A 21,558-nucleotide genomic window follows, 5' to 3' on the forward strand; every position below is an offset into this window, starting at 1 on the left:
CGTGATTGGCGTCTCATGGTCGAAGGCGGAAGTGGCGACGAAAAGTTGTGGCGTTTGGTGCTCCCGAGCAAAGGCTTTGCCCTGTAGTCTTCACGTGAGCTCACAACAGTGTATGAGATTATCCCATTGGGATGTCTACCAGTCCAGCGAAGTTGAATGCGTGCGTGGCCTCCACCCTGGTGCGTATCCTGGCGAGGACTGGGTTCCACCCCTGCAAGAACGGATTGCATTGCTGCGAGCGACTGCTGACTGTCGTCTCCCGGGTCAAGTGTGGCATTTGGGCGTGCTCAGGCCCTGAGTCAGGGAGCGACTGCCGACTAGCAAGTTCACTGTTGAAGTTGTCTGGGACTTGGTATCAGATACCGGCGGAATGTGAATGCGATTTGCGTGACGCGCAGCGCGTTGGAGCCATCTGTACGCGCCGATGCGTCGCTGAATGCCATGCTTCCTCGCTTTGGCGGCATCATACGCACTTGCGAGAAACGGCCCGTGCTTCCGTCGGTTGGGTGTCGAGCGCTCACTTTGCAATTGGCTCCAGACCACGCAAGCGTCTCTTCACCTCTACGAATCCTCCGACATGACCGTGCAAACCATCCAAGTGACGCCGATCCAAGCTCCCGAGGGCTCCGCTGTTGACTTTGGAGCGGCCATCACGAACGTTGACCTCGAAGACCTCTCCGACAGCGACTTCGACGTCATTCGAAACGCGCTCTACAACTCGCACGTCGTCGTCCTCAAGAACCAGCAGGGCGTCTCTGCTCGTGCGCAGTACGAACTGACCAGGCGCTTCGACCCAGCTTCGTCGACCTACGGCCACGGCAAGACGCTCGATGTCAAGCGATCGGTGCTGCACCCAGATCTCAAGACTGTCCCGCACCAACCCCAGGTCCAAATCATCGGCCACGGCCATTACGACGAGTACGAAGGACTTGAGGACTTCACGCTAAAGCACCCGCACCACAAGGTGTTTCACAAGACGGCTATCCCCGAGGAAGACGATCTCAACTTCACGCGGTTCTACCGCTGGCACATCGATGCAGCGCTCTACGCTCTCAACCCGCCGAAGGTGACCACCCTCTTGGCAGTGAAGGTGCCTGCCGGCCGCCGTCAAACTCTCCGTTACGACGACGGTACGGGCGACGAGCTGGACGTCTCGCTGGGTACCACCGCATTTGTTTCGGGGCAGAATATGTACGAACTTTTGTCGGAAAAGGACAAGGAGTTTGTACGAACGGCCAAGGTCGAGTACGCGCCCCACCCGTACGTTTGGATGTCGCCTGCACGCTCACGCTCGGACGGGCTCGGCATGGAGTCCGAGGGGCTTGAGTTGCCTCTAGACCAGCTACCGCCAATTGACAAGGATCACATCAAGATCCTACCTATGTGCTGGAAGAACCCGGTGACTGGAAAGTTGGCCCTTCAGATCCACCCGAGTGCTGTTCGTGCTATTCACCTTCAGGACGGGAGCAAGATGACGGATCTGAAGGAGGTGCGTGAGCTGGTGCATCGACTACAGCGACCTGCAATTGCCCCCAAGTATGTGTACGCTCATGATTGGGAGGAGGGGGACTTGGTGCTGTTCAACAACCAGGGAGTGATTCACTCGGTAGTGGGTGCGTTTGGGCCGGATGAGAAAAGGTTGTTCCGCCAGTGCAACCTTGCGAGCAGTGAAGGCGTAATGGGACCAGACGGCAAGCTGTACGAGTAAGTAGCGCGAGATAGTTTTAACCGTGAAACGCACCAAGTCCAAAAGTTGAGGTCGTGTTAGTGAGTATCCGAAAATGATACGCTTTACTCTTCAACACCGGAATGATGCGGTCGTCCATGAAGCAGGTGCCTGCTCTCAACAGGCGTGTAAGCGGCTTGGCTGGTATTTTATGAGTTAAATTTCGGGGTATGAACGGACTACTTGCAGTCCCGAGAGCCGCTTCGCAACAGAGTTAGTAGAGTAGATAGACTAGATCACACACGCAGGCCTTGTCGACCTGCTATGGCATCGGGGGTGAGGCAGTCGGCAGCAACTTGATATTCTGTCCGATGAACGTCATTGAAAACACTGGACACAGCTTCTTTGCCTGGATTCCGCTGTGCGCGACGCCGAGATTCCTCCCGTTCACGTAGAAGCTCAGTCGTCCGTACTCCATGTCCAGCAGCACGCCCACCACGTCTCCGTCCTTGCACGGGTCCGCGTAGTACTCGATGCTGTCGTGGAACTTGTGGCCCGTGGCGCACGACATGCCCCAAAACACGCCGCGGCTCAGCACGCTCGTGTTGAGCGCCAAATCGGCCGCTGCGACGCCGACAAACACGCCGTCTCCGCCCCGCGCGCTCTGCAGCTTGACCTCCCAGTACTTGATGCCGCACGCCACCTCGCAGTTGCCCAGCACGGAGCCGCAGCCCTTGGCCACCTGCACCGCACGCGTGTTGTCTTCCTGCAACAGCGCGTAGAACGAGCACTTCTTCCTGTCGAACTGCACCATGGGCGTCTGCAGCACCAGCACGGGGTGCTCCGGGCCCGCTCCAATAGTGGACTCCCCCAGCTTGAGCTGCGGCTGGATCTCGTGCTTGCTCACCGAGTCCGTCTGCACCAGCGCGACGGCGATGTTGGGCCCCAGCTCCAGCTGGCGCCGCACGGCGTTTACCATCTCCTGGCCCGTGCTGGTGAGCGCGAAGGGCAGCGAGAACTTGACGTGCTGCGTCTGCGACAGCGCGTAGAACGTGAAGACCGGCACGGCCGCCACCAGGTCCGCGTGCACGTAGGCGTGTCCCCACGGGAACTCGACGTGCGCGAAGCCGCGGCGCGCGCCGCCTTCGGGGGACGCAGCGCCGCCCTGCGGCTCGTCGCCTTCGTCGTCGTCGTGCAGCGAGCCGTAGCCGAAGGGCGTCGCAACGCGCGGCAGCGGCGGGGACTCCGGGGCTCGAGACGCCATCGTCCGCGAGGCTTGCAGTCTTGGGTCTCCTTGAAGCAGTTAGTCAGGCGATAGTGAAGTGGCGCTTGTCGATGTCGATGTCCCTCTGCGCCGCGTTCGCACTTAGCCGGAACCATACTTTAACGCAGACGCGCAAAAACACGAAACGACACCCTGTCACAACGCATCGCGTGCCACCTGTGCCCGTACCGCGCTAGCACTCTTCTGAGCTGAAATACCTTCTATCACGTATACACCTTCTCTACAGCCTCTCCTGCGGGAAGGCATACCCTTGTTGAAGTGGTAACCCTCTGCTTGAAGTCAGCGGACGCATACAAACGGCAAGTCATCTGCTTGGCCTTCTTCGCGGCACATTCACTCTGAGCCCAATCTGATAAATCCATCAATGGGCGCCGCGTGCTGCCGCTGCCAGCACCTGGACGACCCGCTGCTGTCGCTGCCCCGCGTCTCGGCCGCCGCCATGAGCGCCAACCTGAACCAGTTCTACGTGCCTGCGCCCTCCGCCTCGTCGTCCTCCTCGTCCCTGGCCTCCTCTTCCTCCTCCTCCTCCTCCTCGGCCGCGTCCTCCTCCTCCGTGGGCCAGTCGCTGGCCAGCTACGTGTCCTTCCCCTTCCCGTTCGTCTCCAAGCCCCAAGCCGCCGCCTCGCAGGCCAAGCGCAGCAGGAGCAAAGCCGCCAAGCAGCCGCACGCAGCGCCCAGCGACGCGCCGCCCAGAGCCGCCGCGGCCGCGCCATACGTTGGGGAGCACTGGCGCCGGACGTCGCGCGGCAGATTCGCCCCGCTCACGCTCCTGGAGCTGGGCGTGCGCAGCCTGTGTGCCCAACTCCTGGTACACCAGCAGGACGCGCTGCGGGACGGCGCTCTGCCGCCCGAGCTGGCCGCCAGCGTGCTGCAGTGGCTCAAGACGCACTACGTGCTGGACAAGCCGCAGTTCCAGGCGCTGGCGCCGTTCCTGCTGCTCGGGTGGGACCTGGCAGACCAGCAGGAGCTGGAGGACTCGTGGTTCGACGGCGTGCCGCCCACGACGCTGCAGCAGCTGAGGAGCATCGACGTGTCGGGCTGTATCCATCTGCAGCAGTTGGGGTCGGGAGATGCAGCCAAGCTGCCGGAGCTGCTGGTCGCTTCCTTCCAAGGGTGTACTGGACTGACGAGGGAGTCGATCGAGGCGCTGCAGTTCTCGACCAAGTTGACGGCGCTCAACTTGTCCGGGTGTACCAATGTGGACGATAAGAGTATGAAGGCGCTGAAGGGGATGGAACACTTGACGTCACTGCAACTGGTAGGGAAATATATGTGCTGCGTGCGCTGTGAGCGAGTGGTTTGATGCTGATTCTTTTGTTCGGTTGTGGCGGGCTGTGTCCAGGTTGGGTGCCGAAAGTTGACGGATAAGGGGATCAAGCACCTGTCCAAGATGACAGTGCTAGAAAAACTGCGTATTGCACGCTGTAGAAAGCTGACCGATGGCGCATTTGAAGAGTTCGCAGCGCAGTTTCCGAATTTGCGAGAGCTGGATGTTGCCAACTGCCGTTTGAGGTAAGCATCTCGAACAAATATTGCGCTGCGGCAGTATTAGCATTCTTATGTTATTTTCCTGCACAGTGAAAAGGCACTGCAACACATCGGGCACATTAAGAGTTTGGAGGTGCTGGTGATTCGTGGCTGCCAAGACATTTGCGACGACGGGATGGCGTCACTTTCAGACCTGATAAACTTGAAGTACTTTGATGCGCGACACTGCAGCAAGATCCACTCAATTCCAACAGAGTGGACCCAGCTCCAGGTTTTACTGCTTGGATACACGGCCTTTGCCGAGCCCGATGCCGCTGTTTTGCAGTATCTGACCAAGTTGCAAGAGTTGGAGCTTCGCAAGTGCCGAATTATGAAAAGGTAAAGATATGAATCACTGGATGGTTTGGTTACAAGAGCTAAGTTGCTGACACGTGTGTGGTGGCTTTCTCCATGTTACTTGGCAGGGGATTTCAGTTTATCAGTCGCCTGAAAACCCTAGAGCGCCTCGAACTGAGCGAAACAGCACTTACAGATTCCGGGCTGCTGGAAATATGCAATGGCTCCAAAACCCTGAAAGCGCTCAACATTTCCAACACTGAGGTCAGTGACAATGGAGCAGCAGGGCTGGCGAAGCTGAAAGAGTTGCGTATTCTCCGTCTAGATACACCGGGGATTACAAATAGAGCCCTGGCGAACCTGTCATTTTTGGCACGACTGGAACGATTGGATTTGTTCAGCGCAAAGTACGTGGCGTGATGAAGAGGAATTCGTGGTGGTGTATGAACTGATAGTTCTTGCCGATTTACAGTATCACCGACAACGGGCTTATGCACCTTGTGCCATTACACCAGCTCCAAGAGTTGACGATTTGTGGAGGCAACATCGGTGACCGCGGTGTCGGGCTGATTTCAAAATTGACGTCGTTGACGTCTCTAAACCTGAGTCAAAATAGGTGCGTGGTCAGCTTTGGTGGCCAAAATGGCATGATTCTCATGGACTGTGCTCCTCGACAGAAATATCCGGACCAAGTCGTTGTTTTACCTTCGAGCGCTAACTGGTCTGCGATGCTTGAATTTGTCCAACACGGGCATCTCTGCACTGTCACTCCGTCATTTGTCTCGTACGTGACCAGGTTAATTTATTTCATTAACCAGTCGGTAAAGCGCTTGCTGCTGACGTGGTGTCTGTTGAACATCCAAATTGATGATATGCAGCTTTAAAGGAGTTGCAGTTCCTGTCCGTTTACGGGTGCTCTCTGTCACAGGGCCACATCGACGTTTTGAGAGGTATATCCATTTGTTGCTTTGAATCCATGTTGCTGAGTGATAGCATTAACCTGTGCTCAACCCATACATGCAGAAATATTGCCCGAATTGAAGTGCCTTCGGTGCACGTGATGGACCTGGCTGTTGTGAAGACAGAGGGTGCTTTCGTTTTAGTGGATTATACGTGTATCGACGCGTGTGCGTGCAATATATCTAAGCATGATAACTTGACGCGGCGAGCAAACATTGCCGCGGGAGTTTCGAGTTCTATTCTAGCTGCGCTAGTGAAGCGGCGCATGTGTAGAAAGAGGCACTCTACCCCTGCCTGCGTAAGTAAAGCTTGATGAAGCACGGCTGCTGCTAGCTGGTACTAGTAAGGTGAAGAAGGACCAGGCGCGCGACACCTGCAGCCATGCAAGCCCGCCAAGAGAGTGCGCTTCGGCGCATGGAGCAAGATTATGACAGCCGAATGGAGGAGCAGGTGGAAGACTTGCGCGACAAAATGCGACTACTACGTACGTTTAGCGTTCGAGGGTGCCGCTAGCGCGCCTTTGACTAACGTGTATCTTGTGTGTAGAGGTGGACAGGAAGAGCAACATCGATCTCCTCGAGTCGAGCAAACAGACGAACAAGGACTACATTCGGCAACTCAAGAATGAAAACCGAGATCTTCGCAAAGCTCTGGCGGACCTGAAGCGCTCAACCTCATCAGCGGCAGCTGGAGGGGGCTCACAGGGACTGGGTTCTTCATCTGCACTTGGTGGTGGTGGTGGCTTAGCTGATGAAGCCGAAGAGATTGCATCAGCAATGCAACATCTAAACAAGGTTCGTAAGCAGCATGATGACCTACGGCATCGTGTGCAGTCACAGTCAACTCTACTGGAGGAACTGAAAGATGTGGTGAAAGATCTTGAGCTTGAATCCAAGAAACCCAGCTTGGAGGACACACCGGAGACGCGCAAGATCCGTATGCTAGAGAATCGATTGGACAAGGCTATGATCAAATTCAACGAGGCGCAAAGTATTCGCAAAACGTACGAACAGATTGTGAAGCGACTCAAGGACGAGCGCATCGGTTTCGATAATCAACTGGCGGCTATCGAGCGAGCACTTGCTGCGAAGCAACACGATTATGAAGAGTTGGTGTTGCTCTCGGCAGATGCGTCTCACGCACGAGAAACGATCTTAATGGAGTTGGAGAAGGCACGCAGTCAGCACGAAGATGAAAAGCGTCATCGCGATAAAGAACTTCGAGAAAAGCAGCAGTACGTGAAAATTCGTCTTGAAATGACAAATAGGTTAGATAAGCGGGAGAAGCACAAGGGTGCTGTAGTAGCGCGTGAATCCGGTGATCTGAACTTCGAAGGGGAAAGTCAGTTGAAGGCGTCGCTGATGGCCACAATGATGCAGCAGGGTGTTGCCGGCGAGGAGAAGAAGGAGCACCGTAGTAAGATTGACATTTTTGAGAGCGCTTTCCGCAAGATTAAGGAGGCAACAGGTGTGAGCGATGTGAACGAAGTGATCCAGAAGATTACCAGCCAGGAGAGCACCACGGACAACTTACTGAATTTGTCCAAGGAGAACCAGGCCCGTCTCGAACGACTACAAGCAGAGCACGCCGTGTTGAAGGCTCGTGTGGAAGAGTTGAAATATAGCGGCTCGGGTGGTGGTCATCGCAGGAAGCTCGTGGATGACCACGAGCAGAACCTAGTGTTGGCTAGCACGAAACTGGAACGTGCCAAGCTCAAATACGAGCGGTTGGCCAAGGTGCTCATCGGAGTTAAGGCTGGTGTCGAGCACCTCGTGGACAAGATGGAAAGCGTACGCGAGGACGACCAGGTTATTGTTGTGACGGATGAAACCATTGTTGAAGCGTTGCAGGAGAGCGAAATTACGCTGACGCACTTGTTGAGCCAGATCAAGCTCGTCGGAGCTGCTCACTCGTCAGCTACAAGCTTGATGGACTCGTCGGCAATGGGGCAGCCGAAGAAGTTGGACGGAGCGCGTGCAGCAATGGTAAGGCGGCCGTCCCTGAAAACCGTAACCGGCAGCAATCTGATCCCGGAAGGACTTGGCTTGGACGCAGACATTCTTGTCGCTCGACCGTACAACCAGCGTATCGCGCTGCCAGGCACCGATGGTCTCACAGCAGAGGAGCTGGAGATGGACGATACGGGAGGCGCTGGCACGAATGGCGCCATGCTACTCGACGACACAGAGGAGGCACTCAGTCGCGATCGGGTGAAGCGAGCATCATCCCAGGTCATCATGGCGCAGGACAAGAAGAAGAAACGCGTGCTCAAAAAGAAGTTCAAAGAGAGTGGCAACGATTCCTCGGACGAGGAAGGCGGCGTTGGCCCTGGCGGCTCCAGCGCCAACGTCCTCGGCTCCGGAAGCAACCAGGTGGATGGCTCAACGCGCGGGCCTCTTACACAACGCACGCTATCCCCCAAGAAGAAATAAACCGTGAAATGTCCTGGTTCCGAGTGCTCTCGTGTTCCTCGTCGATTGTTTCCTACCTAGCGCTCTTCATACCCTTCTGCTCCTACAAAAAACTCAACAAGCAACTCTTTAGAAGCTGAAGTGCTGGTCGGGGGTGAAGCCCAGCTCCTCGAGCGCCGGCAGCACCGCGAACTTGAGCATGGGCGGGGGGCCGCACATGAAGATCTGCACGTCCGAGGCCACCGCCGGCAGGTGCTTCTTGATCATGTCGGCGGACACGAAGCCCGTCGAGTACTTCCAGCCGTCCTCGGCGCGGTCCACCGTGTACCAGAACTTGACGTTGGGGTGGCTGGCGGCCATGGCCTCGATCTCTTCGCGGCACAGGATGTCGGCCTCCGTCTGGTTGGCGAAGAGCAGGTAGAACTCCGTCTTGTCCTCGGGGTCCTGCAGCGCACGCCGCACCACCTGCAGCATAGGGGTGATGCCCGTGCCGCCGGCGATCATGCCGACCTTGCTGGCCTTGCGCACCTCGGGCGCGGCGTCGCGCACGCGGTGCTTGATGTGGATCTCGCCCTTGCCCATGTACGAGAGCTTGCCCTTGGGGCCCGAGACCTCGATGGAGTCGCCGATGGCCAGGCTCTCCAGGTGCTGGCTCATCTTGCCGCCGTCCGGGAACTTGGGGTGCACGTTCTTGAAGTAGACTTTGACCACGAGGTCCACGAAGCCCTTCGTGTCGTCCGAGCTCACGGGCGTGTACGAGCGCATGACCAGCTTGCCGCTCTCGTCCGTGTAGCGCAGCGAGATGTGCTGCCCCACCGGCAGGCCCAGCACGTGCTGCGGCGAGGGCAGCGCGAAGCGGAAGCGCCGCGTGTCGTGCGACAGCGCCTCCTTCTCCACCAGCGGCAGGCGCACGGTGGGCGGCGCGTCGCCGGGCGTGGCGGGCGCCTGCAGCGTCACGGGCGTCGCGTCGCGCGGCTTGAGGCTCGACAGCAGCAGGAAGATGGTGGTGCCCGCCACCAGCGCCACGCCCAGCAGCACGCGGAAGTCGCCGTCCACCAGAGCCAGCAGCGCGTCCATTATTGTCACTGACCCCCAAGCTGAAGCAAGATTCCGAATGTGGGGCCACACTGATGGCGTCATAGCCAAGTCAAGCTCGTGACATCAACGGACCACGAAGTCACTGTGTCGGGGGAATATGCGATTTTCTGAACCTTCGAGATAGAATGGAGCATGCGGTTAGATGGGATCACGGCTCCTGGCCGCAGGAACGTCACTTGCCAATTGAGCAGAGGCTACGGTACTTCTGTCGGGGGTCATGAGCGTGCGGGTGCAGGTGCTTGGGGGCTACCGTCGACTGCTGCGCGCGAGCCGCCAGGCCTTCCGCGGCGACGCGTTCGCGCTGCAGCAGGCGCGTGTTGCGCTGCGCGAGAACTTCCAGGCCAACAGCCAGGTGAGCGACCGCGCGCAGCTGGACGAGCTGGTCAAGGGCATCGACGAGGCCGAGGGCATGCTACTGCACCACATCGTGCAGGGCCGCGCCAAGCAGGAGGAGGGCGAGGCCGCGCCGCGCTTCGAGGTGGAGCTCACGGACCCGCAGCGCCAGGCCATGCGCAAGGACGAGGAGATCACGCCGCTCACGGAGAAGTCGGCCAGCGAGCCGCTCGTCATGAACTCGGGCAACGTCTGCCAGCGCCCGTCCTAAAAGGCAGTGGAGAAGCTGCCAATAAAGAGACAACAGTGAGTATATGCTGCGCGTTCGCCTTGATGGAGCTGGTGGAGTCTGATCTCGTGGATATCAGGTGGAGGTTGGGGATAATGAACTAGACGGAGGACGAAGGCGGCTTTCAATATATAACGAGGATTGCATTTTGCCGTCTTAACACACCGGCTGCAGCAGCATTCACAGCCCGTAGGCCCTTGGTCGTCACGCCAGCGTTAAGCTCAGCTTGAGTCTTCGGCCATCTTCTCCATCCTCTTTAGTCACGCGACGCACACGAACGCTAGTCCACATACACATAAATCCTCTATTCGCGACTAAATATCGGGAGGTTGGATTGCATCCCCCTCTACTTGCTGAACGGCGCGTCGTCGAGGCGTCTTTCCGTCCGTCTACCGACAGATACAACAGTCCCTGGTGCTCTTCCAACCGATGTCGGCCGCTTAATATAAGCTCTGGTTTGCATGTGCTGCCGCCTTACTCCGCCTTGATGGCGGCGCCGCGGCTGACCTTCCAGGCGTCGTACAGGTACTTGCCGTTGAGCATGTCCACGAGCGTGCGGAACGTCGACTGCGTCTGCTGCTTCTTGGCCTTGCCGCCGCTCTTCTCGTCCTCGCCGTCCTCCGTGAGCGCCGAGACCTCCTGGTCCGTCATGGCCTGCGACAGCCCGATCATGGCCACGAGCAGCGACAGCAGCAGCAGGATGTAGCGCAGCGGGCACATTGTCTCGGTCTCTGCAAAGGTAGCGGGTGGGTGGGTGGACTGCGGCCTGCAAGGTGAATCACGAACTGGAGCAGACAGCTTGGATGTAAACTGCTGTAGAAGTCGGTCCGATGTCCCACCCCGCAGTAGAGGTTGTCTAACACCTGGCTCGACGGAAATAGACGGGCCCCGAGAACGGATCCCTGTGTAAGACGATGAAACGAATTCGTAAGTAGCTTTCTCATGTATTGGATAAAACTGTAGAATCAAAAGCCCTGCATACGATGATGTGGGTGTGTCACATCGGGTTGTAGGTACACTACACTGCCAGGACTGGTCTGGGTCACGATCGGATGAAAATCCAGACGCGAACGTGGCAGGCAGGCACGCTTACGGCACGTGCAGGCTAACTCGCCGGTGAATACTGAAACCAAGAGGTTCGGACGCGGCGATACACTCATTCGCGCTGGTGGTCCGGCCTCAAGCTGAACACGAAATCGAACCTATCCGAATCACGACAGTAAAAAGTCAACTTCGGTGTGGAAGTCTCTTTGAATGACGGAGACGAAATGCCACAGGCGGTGCATCTGGCCGGAAGCTGTTCACGCACGTAGGCACCCTAATGTACATGCACACGCTAGTGTCAAGTTGCCACGCGTTGGCTAGACGCCAGTAAAAGCCCTCGAGAGCGAAGATCACAGGCAGGATGTGCGCGTTCTTGAGGCGCGGCGACCTCACGATCTCAACGCTGCTTGCGTAACAACGCTGTCCAAGACAACACTGAGATTACGAATCAAAAGCTTCAACACCAAAGCGCTTCATTCGTCCAGGCAGCGCGCACTGAGGGCTGTTCTTAACTGAGCGGTAGGCTGGGAGGGCGGTGGGGTGTAGAGCGTACCACTCTGCGCGCCGTCGTTAGCTGGTATAATAGTGAAAGGATTAAGAATGACGGAGTGTGGGGTGGTAGACTGCTGTACCAGACTGTACCTGTGTCCGAGAAACTGTCTCATTCACAAAACGTGGATTCGCTGCTCGCATACTGCGCTAGGCGGGGAGAATGACTGCCGCCACTACAGCCAGACAACTCGTCTGCTTGAGCTAGAGGACGGAAGGTGCATGCGATGGTCGTGTCCTGGTTGTCGGAGGTAGACACATCGTCAGCGCTGGGACCCGAGAGCAAGTCAGAGGAGCTCGCGCTGGGCTGGACAATGGTGCGCAGCAACTCTCGAGGGCGTTCCATTTGGATGGAGAGTCTGAATCAGGGCAGCCTACCACGGACAGAGCATACACACCCCTCGCGTAGGGCGTAGGGGGCCTACCGATCCGTGATCGAAAATTCCCTCGAGGTAGTCCCGATTGCTGCACGGAGCCGGTGCGCAGCCTACCTCGGCCGAGCCTTCCGCACACCCGCTCCGTTAAGAACGCCCTGAAACTGCGGAAAAACAACCACACATGCATTTCTTGACGGCTCGAATGTTGATTTTGGACGTGCTGCACCAACGGAACAGCGTCTACATTCTCCACCCTACCATGTCTGCGTCTCTTCGCAGACCAGCCGAATCTGCAGCACGTTGGAAACTACATCTACTGTACCGGTAGCAATGCAAGCTTGTCTGATGTGTTTTGTGTGCCGCACACCAAATCGTACTTATCCGTGGGATGACCACCAAAAGCCGCTGCATCATCACTTCGCCAATCAATCTCGAACCAATGGCGGGGAAGACTGCAGCTGCCAAGCCGCCGACTTCGGCGCCCCCCACGAAGAAGCGCAAGGCCTCGGCCGCCTCGGTGCCGCTGCTGGTGCAGCAGGATGTGGCGGCCGACGAAGTGATCGACGCGCACGAGCTGGTGGCGCAGACGGAGCTGCACAGCGCCACCAAGGCGCGCTTGCTGCTCACGTGGCTGCTGTACCCCGTGACGCCCGAGGAGTTCTACGACAAGTACTGGGAGCAGCGGCCGCTGGCCATCAAGCGCAACTGCCCCGCCTACTACGACGGCTGGTTCAGCAAGGCCGAGGTGGACCGCATCCTCAAGACGCACACGCTCGAGTACGGCGCCGACCTGGACCTGACCAAGTACGTGGACAGCACGCGCCACACACTCAACCCGGCGGGACCCGCCACGGCCAAGCAAGTGTGGAAGCACTTTGACGACGGCTGCTCCGTGCGGCTGCTGTGCCCGCAGAAGTTCTCGGACGACGTGTGGAAGCTGCTGGCAACGCTGGAGGACGAGTGGGGCTGCATGGCCGGCGCCAACACGTACCTGACGCCCAAGAACACGCAGGGCTTCGCGCCGCATTTCGATGATATCGAGGCCTTCTTGCTGCAGACCGAAGGCTGCAAGCACTGGAAGGTGTACAAGCCTCTGAACGACAGTGACATGCTGGCCCGGTACCCGAGCGGGAACTACAAGCCCGAGGATCTGGGCAAACCCGTGGTCGAAGTGGATCTGGAGGAAGGAGATCTGCTCTATTTCCCGCGCGGGTTTATCCACCAGGCGCGCGCGCACAAGGAGAAGCACTCGCTGCACTTGACGGTGTCCACTGGCCAGCAGAACACGGTGGGCAACTTCCTCGAGGTGCTGCTGCCGCAGGCGTTGGGAGGTGCCATCAACACGAATGTGGATCTGCGACGTTCACTGCCGCGCGACTACTTGGACTACATGGGCGTCATGCACTCCGACCGTGAAGGCGACTCGGAGCGCCAGGCATTCGCGAACAAACTCAAGGACGCGCTGAAAATTGTGCTAGGTGAAGCCATGGGTATGTTGGATGCTGCGTCGGATCAGATGGCCAAGAATTTCCTGGTCGACCGCCTGCCGCCGCCGCTTGAGGACGAGGAAGAGAACTGCACAAGCGACAACAGCCCGCTGCAGAAGATTACGGTGAACACTCAGCTGAAGCTTATCCGCCACGGTGTTGCTCGGCTTGTGATCGAGGACGGCAAAGCTGTACTGTACCACTGCCGTGAGAATTCACGAATGCACCACGAAGTGCCGATCTCGCCGCTCGAGTTCGAGCTGGACGACGCGGAGAGCATCGAGTTTATTCTGAGCAGCTACCCGGACTACTTTCGAGTGGGTGACATGCCCCACGAGGACCCGCAAGACCAGACGGAGCTCGCAAAGGCTCTGTACAAGGAAGGTATCCTTATGTTCCAAAAGTCGTAAGCCAAGTCGTGCGTACGAGCCGAAGGTAAATAAATCGTTAGTCTATTTCCCCTTCGCCCTTTGTTTATTCGTTGCTTTGTGGCGAAAACGATGACCATCAACGACACCCAGACCAAGGGTGTGTTTTCACACCAAGTTGGACGCGTCTTGCTACAAGAGGCGTCCAAATGAGTCTTGTTGGCGATAACAGCATCATTTATCAGCAGAAAACGCAGGACCACCGAATGCAGTCCCTTAATTACATGTATGCTGCCTACGGTTATCGACAACTACAATTGTTAACCAACCTATTCCCTTTCCTTCCATCATTGCGGTCTGCTGATCAACTCATGAGCTATGGGTCATAATAGCAGCGCCAACAATCCTAGGCAATGGGCCTTGAGGCGCGCGGAGCGTATCAGTTGGCTTGGAACGACGCGGCCCTCTCTATGAAAACATAGATACTGTAGCAAAACGAAATGAGTGTCTACGAACGACTGCAAGTGATGTGAGACTGCACCCGGTCCAAATACTACCGTACACAGTGAAAGCGCAAGTACAAATGCATTATCGATGGCGATGCATGGACCTTCCCCCTGCTGTGCGTCTGGTAATCAACACTACTCGAGTTACATATACACGAGGAAACAGAAACTGTAGCATACTTCGTTTGGTTTGGGAGCTGTGACTGCATCCGAAGTTGCCGCTGACGGATAAGGTAATGCATCCCCAACCTGTTCGCAGTATGACATGTACTGACATTGCGGCAGGCCCACGATCCGATCCGAGGTGGCCCGTAACACGAAGATTACAACCATTTTTTCTCATCAACACGTAGAAGGATCGCTTTCTCATCAGTCAAACAAGATATGGCCGCACGAGTGACGCTTTGGTCGTCGGAACGGGATCAATATCACTTATTTTTTACTTTCGGACTCCGAAGGAACGCGAAAACTGCACACATTGGATGCAACGACAACTGCACGCTTTGGATGCAACGACGCTGCCTTGGTGAATGTACACTTTTGATGTCACAGGTTTTAGCCGCTACGACGGACGAGGGGCACGACCACGGCTTACCAGACATAGACGTTTGGAAAGGCCCGATCGGTTCAAGTGTCCGATTGATGTTGAGCCTTTCTAAAGCTCCTCTGACGCTTGAAAGCGGGATATAGCATGCCTTCTTGGGCTAATTGTATTTGCTGTGGCACTGGCGACTGCGACCACTATGATAGTGTTAATTTGTCGACACCGGTTACTGTAACTTGTCTTCTCGAGTTAGACCACCAATGCAACAACATACGGTAGGTATTGAGAGGAGTATTGAGTGGCGCTCCCGACGCCTCCTTACAAAAGCGCCTTTATTAATTGCACACCAAATGCTTGATTACCAGGCCTCGCGTTGATGGTTCCCTTCTCGTTACGCTGGTACATGTAAAGTGGGCAACCAACTGTACATAACGAGTCGCGAATCGACCACCATGTGGCGAACAAAGCGGAGTCCATTTTCAACAGTGAATATCTATCTGTACAGTACAAAGCATATGACGGCCTTGACACACACCGCAAACTTTGACCGCAATCGAGCTCTATTGTCGGAAGTCCCGCCAAGCTTCTTCAACTTGATGAGTCAGGCGACCTGCGTGTTATTATAATACATGTAGGAGCGCCAAGCAGATCTAGAGCGCGAGGTCTGTTTTACGCGGACGAGGGAGGACCCAGGCACCATTTCGCCCACGAACTCCACCTGCACAGGGACGTGGGGCTTGTGGTCAACAGCTTTAGAACAACAAACGACACAACGGCTGAATAAACGCCGTCACCGTTGCGGCAACGCGCCGACCATCTGCTGTAAGCAGCAGCTTCACGCGCCTCCACCACACTTCTGTCCGTCTGGTACTTTCACTCGTCAATCATAGCTCACTTCCAATTCCTCTTCCTTCGACTCACTTCGGACAATGCCGGCAGCCACCACCACCAACAGCAACAGTCCCGCCACGGCGACCCAACTTCCTCCAGACTCGAATGGCTCGAAGCGCAAGACTGAGCCGATGAGTGCGGGCGCCAACGGCGAGCCCGCGGCCAAGCGCCCGTACTACGGCAAGTGCCAGTACAAAACCGGCAAGTGTTTCAACGAGCGCACTCTTAAGCGCAATGGTGATGCACACTCGCTGTGCGAGGAGCACCGTATCAAGCAGAACTTGATCCAGCGTCGCAGCGACCGCAAGTATCAGAAGGTACACGCCATTCGTCGTCGGGAGCGATCGCAGCGGCGTGCTGCGCTCAAGAAGCAGGTTTCGATGGCTGTGGCTCAGCAGTTCTTCATCGAACAGCAGCAGCAGAAGAACTTTGGCGCCTCCCTGCTTCAGTACCATGACCCCCACATGTTCGCGACCGCCTCCAACAACGCTACCTTGGCGCAATTCGCAGCTGAAGCCGTCGGTCTTACGCCGCCGCAAATCCGAGTGCCGCCGGCTTTCACGCTGGGCGACCAGACCAGCATCGGATCACCGCTGGTATTGTCTTGTAGCAAGATGGGTGCCACAGCACCGGTGGCGATTGCAGCTGCCAAGGATAAGCCTTCTCCTGTTGGCATCGACGACTTCACGCCGTACTCATTCTCAAATGTCCCCATGTTCCCGGACAGCCACACCATTCCGGCGATCCAGTGCGACGAGCGCGAGGCTGGCAGCAGAGTTGGCGACAGTATCGGCTTCATGCCGATTGCCTCTTGCCCAGACCGCAAGGAAACATGGAGTGACGCCGACATCGAGTTCCTGCAGAACATTTTGCTGGCCTAAGCGGGAACGCCTGCCCCACCACTGAGATGTCTGACCGGCGCTACACCCATTTATAAGAGCGACATAAGCATACTCTTTATCATTTGTACGCACAAATACAACACTCGTTGTGACACGATATTATCGATTACAAGCACATGGAGGGCGAAAATGGGTAACGATCTGCCTAATTTGTGGAGATTTAACTACTAACCTGAACGGCAATGAGCTGGATGTCGCGTGCAATGCAATCTTCTATGGTGACACGATATTATCGACTACAAGCACATGGAGGGCGAAAATGGGTAACGATCTGCCTACTTTGTGGAGATTTAACCATTAGCCTGAACGGCAATGAGCTGGATGTCGCGTGCAATGCTGTCATCTGGATGAAATTAAAGGTGTACAGCACGATGTGTTTGAAGTTAGCCGTTGAAGAAGGCACCGAGAACTAGCAGTGTTTGGAAAGACCAGGACGTAGGTGCTAAACTCAATCTCAGTTTCGAATTACAGCATACTCACCACATCGTTCTCGACCACCGATGCCCGTCGTATTTCCTCTCTCAGTGCTACTATATCACTTCACATATTTTTATATACTGTGACACAGAGTCTTAAACTAGCCGCGAGCAACAGCGATGAATGGATTCCTTGCTGCACTCACGCTCCGCCCTGCTTACCGGTAATCGATATGGAGAATGCCAGTCTCCACGTGGACTTCGGCACTTTTGCCGCTATCGCCGACCCATGAAAACATACTTTCTTGATTCAGTTCAATGCGTATTATCATCTCATCAAAACGTCAGAATCCCATCGGTACCTGCGGACTTCTGCCAACCGCAAAGCATCAATATTGTCCTAACTGACTCTAAAAACATCAGTGCATTGCTCCCGAGTATTCAAAATGCAGCGCACGGTTGAGCAGTTGCGTCCGCAGCAAACAAATAACTGTTTTGATTCCTCGTTGGGTGTGCTCCAAGACCGTAGTGCAAACGTGTTACATATTGACCACTAAGTGGTCAATATGCCTAGCGAAGGTTGGGATAAGAAATACCATCAGCCAAAGTATACTTCGAAGTATCATGGCACTGCTTTGCTGAATTATAAAAAGTTAGGACATTAGTGTAAAAGTACGACGTGCAGATAGATTGCCGCTAAAATATTGCGTTGACTAAGGTGTAGTTTCAAATTTTAATGAAGCTCGTGTACTTTAAAAAATGATCGGGAAGGCCAAATTGTATCTCTCAGTAGGACAGCAATTGGCGTTCACAGCTACAATAGCAACATTGAATGGAGCATCGTATTACAGCACGACATCATAGTAGAGACGCTTATGAGTGTTCTCTGGCCCTGACAGAGTCTGAGCGATTCACGGTCTATCGATTACGGGTACAGACTCTAAACATTGTTTACAACGCAGCATAGACGACCCGAGCCAAATAATTCAGACATGAATTGGAAGTCATCTCACATTTCGAGGCAGCACCTACCATTGACTTAATCATCTCACTCCCACAACTGCCAAAAGGTGACCAATATCCGCAGCGATCTCGCTGCTTACTTACCAAACGCTGAAAGCGACGGCATAGATACCGACACATGGAATCCACCGCTGTTGACAGCTAGCGGCGGTTCATTTGAAGGGCTTCGGTCTGTTGGCACTCTTGGTGTGCCTCCATCGCGACTGTGGATCGCGAGAGCTGCATGTGACATAAACCAACAGTGGTATTCAGTTTGAGACTTGAATCAAAGCTACAAAATTCAAGCTAAGCTCATACCCCGCAACATTCGCGCGAGATCCGAAGGGCGTTCCAAATGGAACATGGCCTGCAAAAACACACACAAAAGATTCCGAGTCGAAACCGTTAGCTAGACAGTGTTACATCTGCTAGGCACTCAGGTTCACGTACCTCAGTCTTGTTTCCGCCAATATGACACGTAAAAATATTGGCGCGTCTCGACAAAGCAGACAATGACTCACTATACACTGCACTTGGCGTTGACAACGGAGGTGCGGGTGCGTCAGCACTGCCTGCAGTGACCGTATTGGCACCAGTATTGGATGGTCCCTCCTCCTTCCGGGCTAACTCCATGTGCTCCTTGAAATACAAGAACAACTCGTCGTCTTCAACACCATTGCCAGCATAGAATACAAAGTCGAGCTGGGGTGCAGGTGGCCGCTGTCGTCGGTTCTGCTTTGGGGACATTCCCTCTCGACGTGGTCTACTCACAGGAGAACTAGGTTCGCTGTCCGGCTGGAATTGCTTGAGAATCTCGTCCAGCAGCAACGTCTTCGTGACCCCTTGCAAACGGACCTCGACACGGTTTGTACCTTGAACAACCTCAAGCGGCAAGTTGCATAGGACGTCTTCCAGATTTACCTGCATATCACGCGCCTGCATCGGACCGAAAATGGGATCTGTCTCACCGTAGTGCCAAGTAAGTGAACTCTCTTTGCTGTCAATTCGACTTCCAGGGGTACGCTCCGTGAAATACTGCATGATCGGCCGCACAACCTTTTTCCAGGACGGGTCAGTATCCTCAGTCATAACTTGCCATTCATCATCGTTCGGTAATCGGTAGAAGTAACCCGACTCGGCCACAACTCCGACGCGACGATCAGTTAGCCAACTTCCGATCACGTTTCGTTCATGAGCGCTTACCAGCACCACGGTGTTTTTGGGGTCATTGGCGAGAGTCTCGACCAGGCGCTTGACAAACGGCTTAGGAGGAGCAACGTTGCTTCGCTGCTGCGATGGTCCCCCAGCGGAGGCAGGATCGTCAAACAGAGTTCCTTCGTAGTCGAGTACCAACAGTCTGTGGCGACTACGTGCGTAAGCACCCAGAACTTCAATAGTTGGCAGCCGGACCAATTTCTTAACCACAGCTCGTGGTCGTGATACTGCGTCCTCCAGATCTGTCAAGAAACTTCTACCCCAGAAGCTTGCAGTGTGAGTTTTCACGTACCGATACAGATTGGTCTGGCGATACTCGCGTTCCATAAGTGGCAGTTCTAACGCATATCCTAGCGCATTCGCCATATCTGTCGTGTTCCACGGGTTCACGCGAATAGCTCCCGACAATGACTGCGCGCTCCCAGCAAACTCACTCAAGATGAGAACACCTGGTCCTTCGCGGTGCGGCTCGCATGACTGACTCTGGCACATCACGTATTCATGACTGACAAGGTTCATGCCATCTCGGATCGATGTCACGAGGCACACGTCGGCAAGATTGTATAGTGCAACTAGCTCGCTTGGAGCCACGGAGCGATGGATGTAATGGACAGGCGAGTGCGTTAGAGTTCCGAATCGCCCATTGATCCGCCCCACCATCTCGTTCACGCTAGCTGCTAAGTGCTGGTATTCCTGCACGCCGGTCCGCGATGGCACTCCGATTTGAATAAGCACAACATCTTTGCATCGCTCTGGATAGAGCGACAGGAAGCGTTCCATCGCCAGCAACTTGTGAGGAATACCCTTGATGTAGTCCATACGGTCGACACCGATGATTACCTTGCACCCAGCAAATTTAGCAGCGAGTTCCTCAATACGTTTCTGGGTGACGTCCGAGTTCAGAATACCTTCAAAATGTTCTGGATCGATGCCGATAGGGAAAACTCCAATTGCTGAAAAATGATCGCCAAGCTCGATTCCTTTGGGAGACGTCGATGCTCCGGGAACACGACCACAGGCCGCGATGAAATGGCGAGCGTAATCGTACGTGTGAAACCCCAACAAGTCAGCGCCTAAAAGTCCTTCCAAAATTTCTTTTCCCACGGGTAACATACGATACATCTCGGCAGTGGGGAACGGAGTATGAAGGAACCATCCAATTTTGCAGTGCGGGTGGCGCGATCGCAGCAGCGAGGGCAACATCATCAAATGGTAATCGTGCACCCACACAAAATCTCCTTCGCGGTAGACTTGGTTTACAGCTTGTGCAAAGCGTTTATTAGCCAGTTTGTAGGCGTCCCATTGCCGAAAATCAAACTTCTTCTCGCTTCCCGGTCGGAACAGTGGCAGCGGCACGTAGTGGAAGATGGGCCACAGAATATCGTTGCTAAAGTCATTGTAGTAGCGCGCGGCGATCTCCTTCGACAAGAACACGGGCACGCAATTAAATTCCCTCGCCAGTTTCTCCCGCACCTTGCTCTGTTCATCGTGCGGGATCTCTTCGCCCAGCCACCCGATCCAAATGAACGGCACCTGGTCTCGAATCCCATTCAGCGCCGTCACGAGGCCGCCTGAACTCATTGAGAAACTCCACTCCCCCGTGGCTTCGTTGCGTTGAAACGAGATCGGCAGGCGATTCGAGACCATGATCAGCCTGTGCCTGGCGTCCATCATCGGCGGCACGATCTCCTCCTGCGGTTTGTCCGTTTGGATTTGCACCATGGACAGTTGGCGCTGCAGCTCTTGGATGTTCACCAGCAGCTCCTGCTCGCGCGCGTTCATCTCCATGACGTCCTCGTCGTCCACCACGAAGCTGCCGAGCGACATGGAGCGGGGCGGGGACCTCAGCGCCGCGTGGAGGTCGGAGGTCGACCTGGTCTCAGTGAGGACGTTCCGAGGCCGCAACTGCGGCGGCGGGTCCTCCACCTCCTCGTCACTGGCACCGGTGTCCTCCTGGACATCTTCGTCGTCTTGCAGCCCCACCGGGACGTCCTCTTCGTCGTCTTCTGCGTCGTCGTCGTCCTCCTCCCCGTCCTCCCGTCCGAAATGGTCTTCCCGGGCGTCGTAGGCGTCGATACTGGCACGTCTGGACTCGCGCGGACCTGGCGAAGACGCTGGCGCCGGTCGCTGCGGCCGACTCAGCTCCATTTCGCCGGGATTGGCGCTGTTCAGGTACTCCTCGTCCACCAGGATGGCCTCGAGGCCTGAGATGTCGTCGCTCATGGCCTTCCGAGTGGAATTCTGGGCGCTACACGGCGAGTTAGAGGGTCGTTCCGGCGTGAGCGGCGAGAGCAGAAGCTGGCAGAGCAGATGCAGCGGTTAGATGCGGCAGATTGGCGCGGCGTGTCCCGGCAAGCGAGCGGATATGCGACGAGGGCCCGAGCAGCTCGC

The 21,558-nt window shown here is 55.8% G+C and overlaps 10 protein-coding genes across 12 annotated transcripts; 6 read left to right on the top strand and 4 right to left on the bottom strand.

Moving 5' to 3' along the window:
- Window positions 1-577: 577 nt before the first annotated feature.
- Window positions 578-1,708, top strand: IUM83_16650 (Clavaminate synthase-like protein; the record flags this gene model as incomplete). Its single annotated transcript, XM_067941549.1, has 2 exons — window positions 578-694; window positions 770-1,708. 2 exons carry the CDS (start codon window positions 578-580, stop codon window positions 1,706-1,708), a joined length of 1,056 nt encoding a protein of 351 aa, XP_067783801.1.
- A 280-nt stretch (window positions 1,709-1,988) lies between these two features.
- On the bottom strand, window positions 1,989-2,930 carry IUM83_16651 (SOCS box protein SSB-1, contains SPRY domain; the record flags this gene model as incomplete). Its single annotated transcript, XM_067941550.1, has 1 exon — window positions 1,989-2,930. One exon carries the CDS (start codon window positions 2,928-2,930, stop codon window positions 1,989-1,991), a length of 942 nt encoding a protein of 313 aa, XP_067783852.1.
- A 385-nt stretch (window positions 2,931-3,315) lies between these two features.
- Window positions 3,316-5,836, top strand: IUM83_16652 (Leucine rich repeat protein; the record flags this gene model as incomplete). Its single annotated transcript, XM_067941551.1, has 8 exons — window positions 3,316-4,209; window positions 4,294-4,463; window positions 4,530-4,817; window positions 4,904-5,182; window positions 5,248-5,391; window positions 5,453-5,559; window positions 5,654-5,725; window positions 5,799-5,836. 8 exons carry the CDS (start codon window positions 3,316-3,318, stop codon window positions 5,834-5,836), a joined length of 1,992 nt encoding a protein of 663 aa, XP_067783853.1.
- Window positions 5,837-6,116: 280 nt separating this feature from the next.
- IUM83_16653 (Coiled-coil domain-containing protein) lies at window positions 6,117-8,167 on the top strand (the record flags this gene model as incomplete). 2 transcript variants are annotated; one of them, XM_067941552.1, is made up of 3 exons in its annotated part: window positions 6,117-6,219; window positions 6,282-6,421; window positions 6,500-8,167. In XM_067941552.1, 3 exons carry the CDS (start codon window positions 6,117-6,119, stop codon window positions 8,165-8,167), a joined length of 1,911 nt encoding a protein of 636 aa, XP_067783838.1. The 2 variants fall into 2 exon arrangements, with proteins under 2 accessions (XP_067783838.1, XP_067783837.1); XM_067941553.1 differs by having other exon boundaries at window positions 6,150-6,219; window positions 6,282-8,167.
- Window positions 8,168-8,275: 108 nt separating this feature from the next.
- On the bottom strand, window positions 8,276-9,223 carry IUM83_16654 (NADH-cytochrome b5 reductase; the record flags this gene model as incomplete). Its single annotated transcript, XM_067941554.1, has 1 exon — window positions 8,276-9,223. The coding sequence occupies one exon, from the start codon at window positions 9,221-9,223 to the stop codon at window positions 8,276-8,278; it is 948 nt and encodes a 315-aa protein (XP_067783849.1).
- A 238-nt stretch (window positions 9,224-9,461) lies between these two features.
- IUM83_16655 (LYR MOTIF-CONTAINING PROTEIN 7) lies at window positions 9,462-9,848 on the top strand (the record flags this gene model as incomplete). Its single annotated transcript, XM_067941555.1, has 1 exon — window positions 9,462-9,848. The coding sequence occupies one exon, from the start codon at window positions 9,462-9,464 to the stop codon at window positions 9,846-9,848; it is 387 nt and encodes a 128-aa protein (XP_067783872.1).
- A 492-nt stretch (window positions 9,849-10,340) lies between these two features.
- Window positions 10,341-10,586, bottom strand: IUM83_16656 (RxLR-like protein; the record flags this gene model as incomplete). Its single annotated transcript, XM_067941556.1, has 1 exon — window positions 10,341-10,586. One exon carries the CDS (start codon window positions 10,584-10,586, stop codon window positions 10,341-10,343), a length of 246 nt encoding a protein of 81 aa, XP_067783816.1.
- A 1,689-nt stretch (window positions 10,587-12,275) lies between these two features.
- IUM83_16657 (Nucleolar protein) lies at window positions 12,276-13,733 on the top strand (the record flags this gene model as incomplete). Its single annotated transcript, XM_067941557.1, has 1 exon — window positions 12,276-13,733. The coding sequence occupies one exon, from the start codon at window positions 12,276-12,278 to the stop codon at window positions 13,731-13,733; it is 1,458 nt and encodes a 485-aa protein (XP_067783854.1).
- Window positions 13,734-15,670: 1,937 nt separating this feature from the next.
- On the top strand, window positions 15,671-16,513 carry IUM83_16658 (uncharacterized protein; the record flags this gene model as incomplete). The annotated part of the gene is made up of 1 exon (XM_067941558.1): window positions 15,671-16,513. One exon carries the CDS (start codon window positions 15,671-15,673, stop codon window positions 16,511-16,513), a length of 843 nt encoding a protein of 280 aa, XP_067783871.1.
- A 1,536-nt stretch (window positions 16,514-18,049) lies between these two features.
- On the bottom strand, window positions 18,050-21,390 carry IUM83_16659 (alpha,alpha-trehalose-phosphate synthase (UDP-forming); the record flags this gene model as incomplete). Of its 2 annotated transcripts, XM_067941559.1 has the most annotated exons (5): window positions 18,050-18,192; window positions 18,271-18,319; window positions 18,403-19,517; window positions 19,650-20,049; window positions 20,392-21,390. In XM_067941559.1, the coding sequence occupies 5 exons, from the start codon at window positions 21,388-21,390 to the stop codon at window positions 18,050-18,052; spliced, it is 2,706 nt and encodes a 901-aa protein (XP_067783851.1). The 2 variants fall into 2 exon arrangements, with proteins under 2 accessions (XP_067783851.1, XP_067783850.1); XM_067941560.1 differs by lacking the exon at window positions 18,050-18,192 and having other exon boundaries at window positions 18,254-18,319; window positions 18,403-21,390.
- Window positions 21,391-21,558: the final 168 nt, after the last annotated feature.

Source organism: Phytophthora cinnamomi (genome assembly GCF_018691715.1).
Source record: "Phytophthora cinnamomi strain GKB4 chromosome Unknown Contig95, whole genome shotgun sequence".
Classification (NCBI taxonomy): Eukaryota; Oomycota; class Peronosporomycetes; order Peronosporales; family Peronosporaceae; genus Phytophthora; species Phytophthora cinnamomi.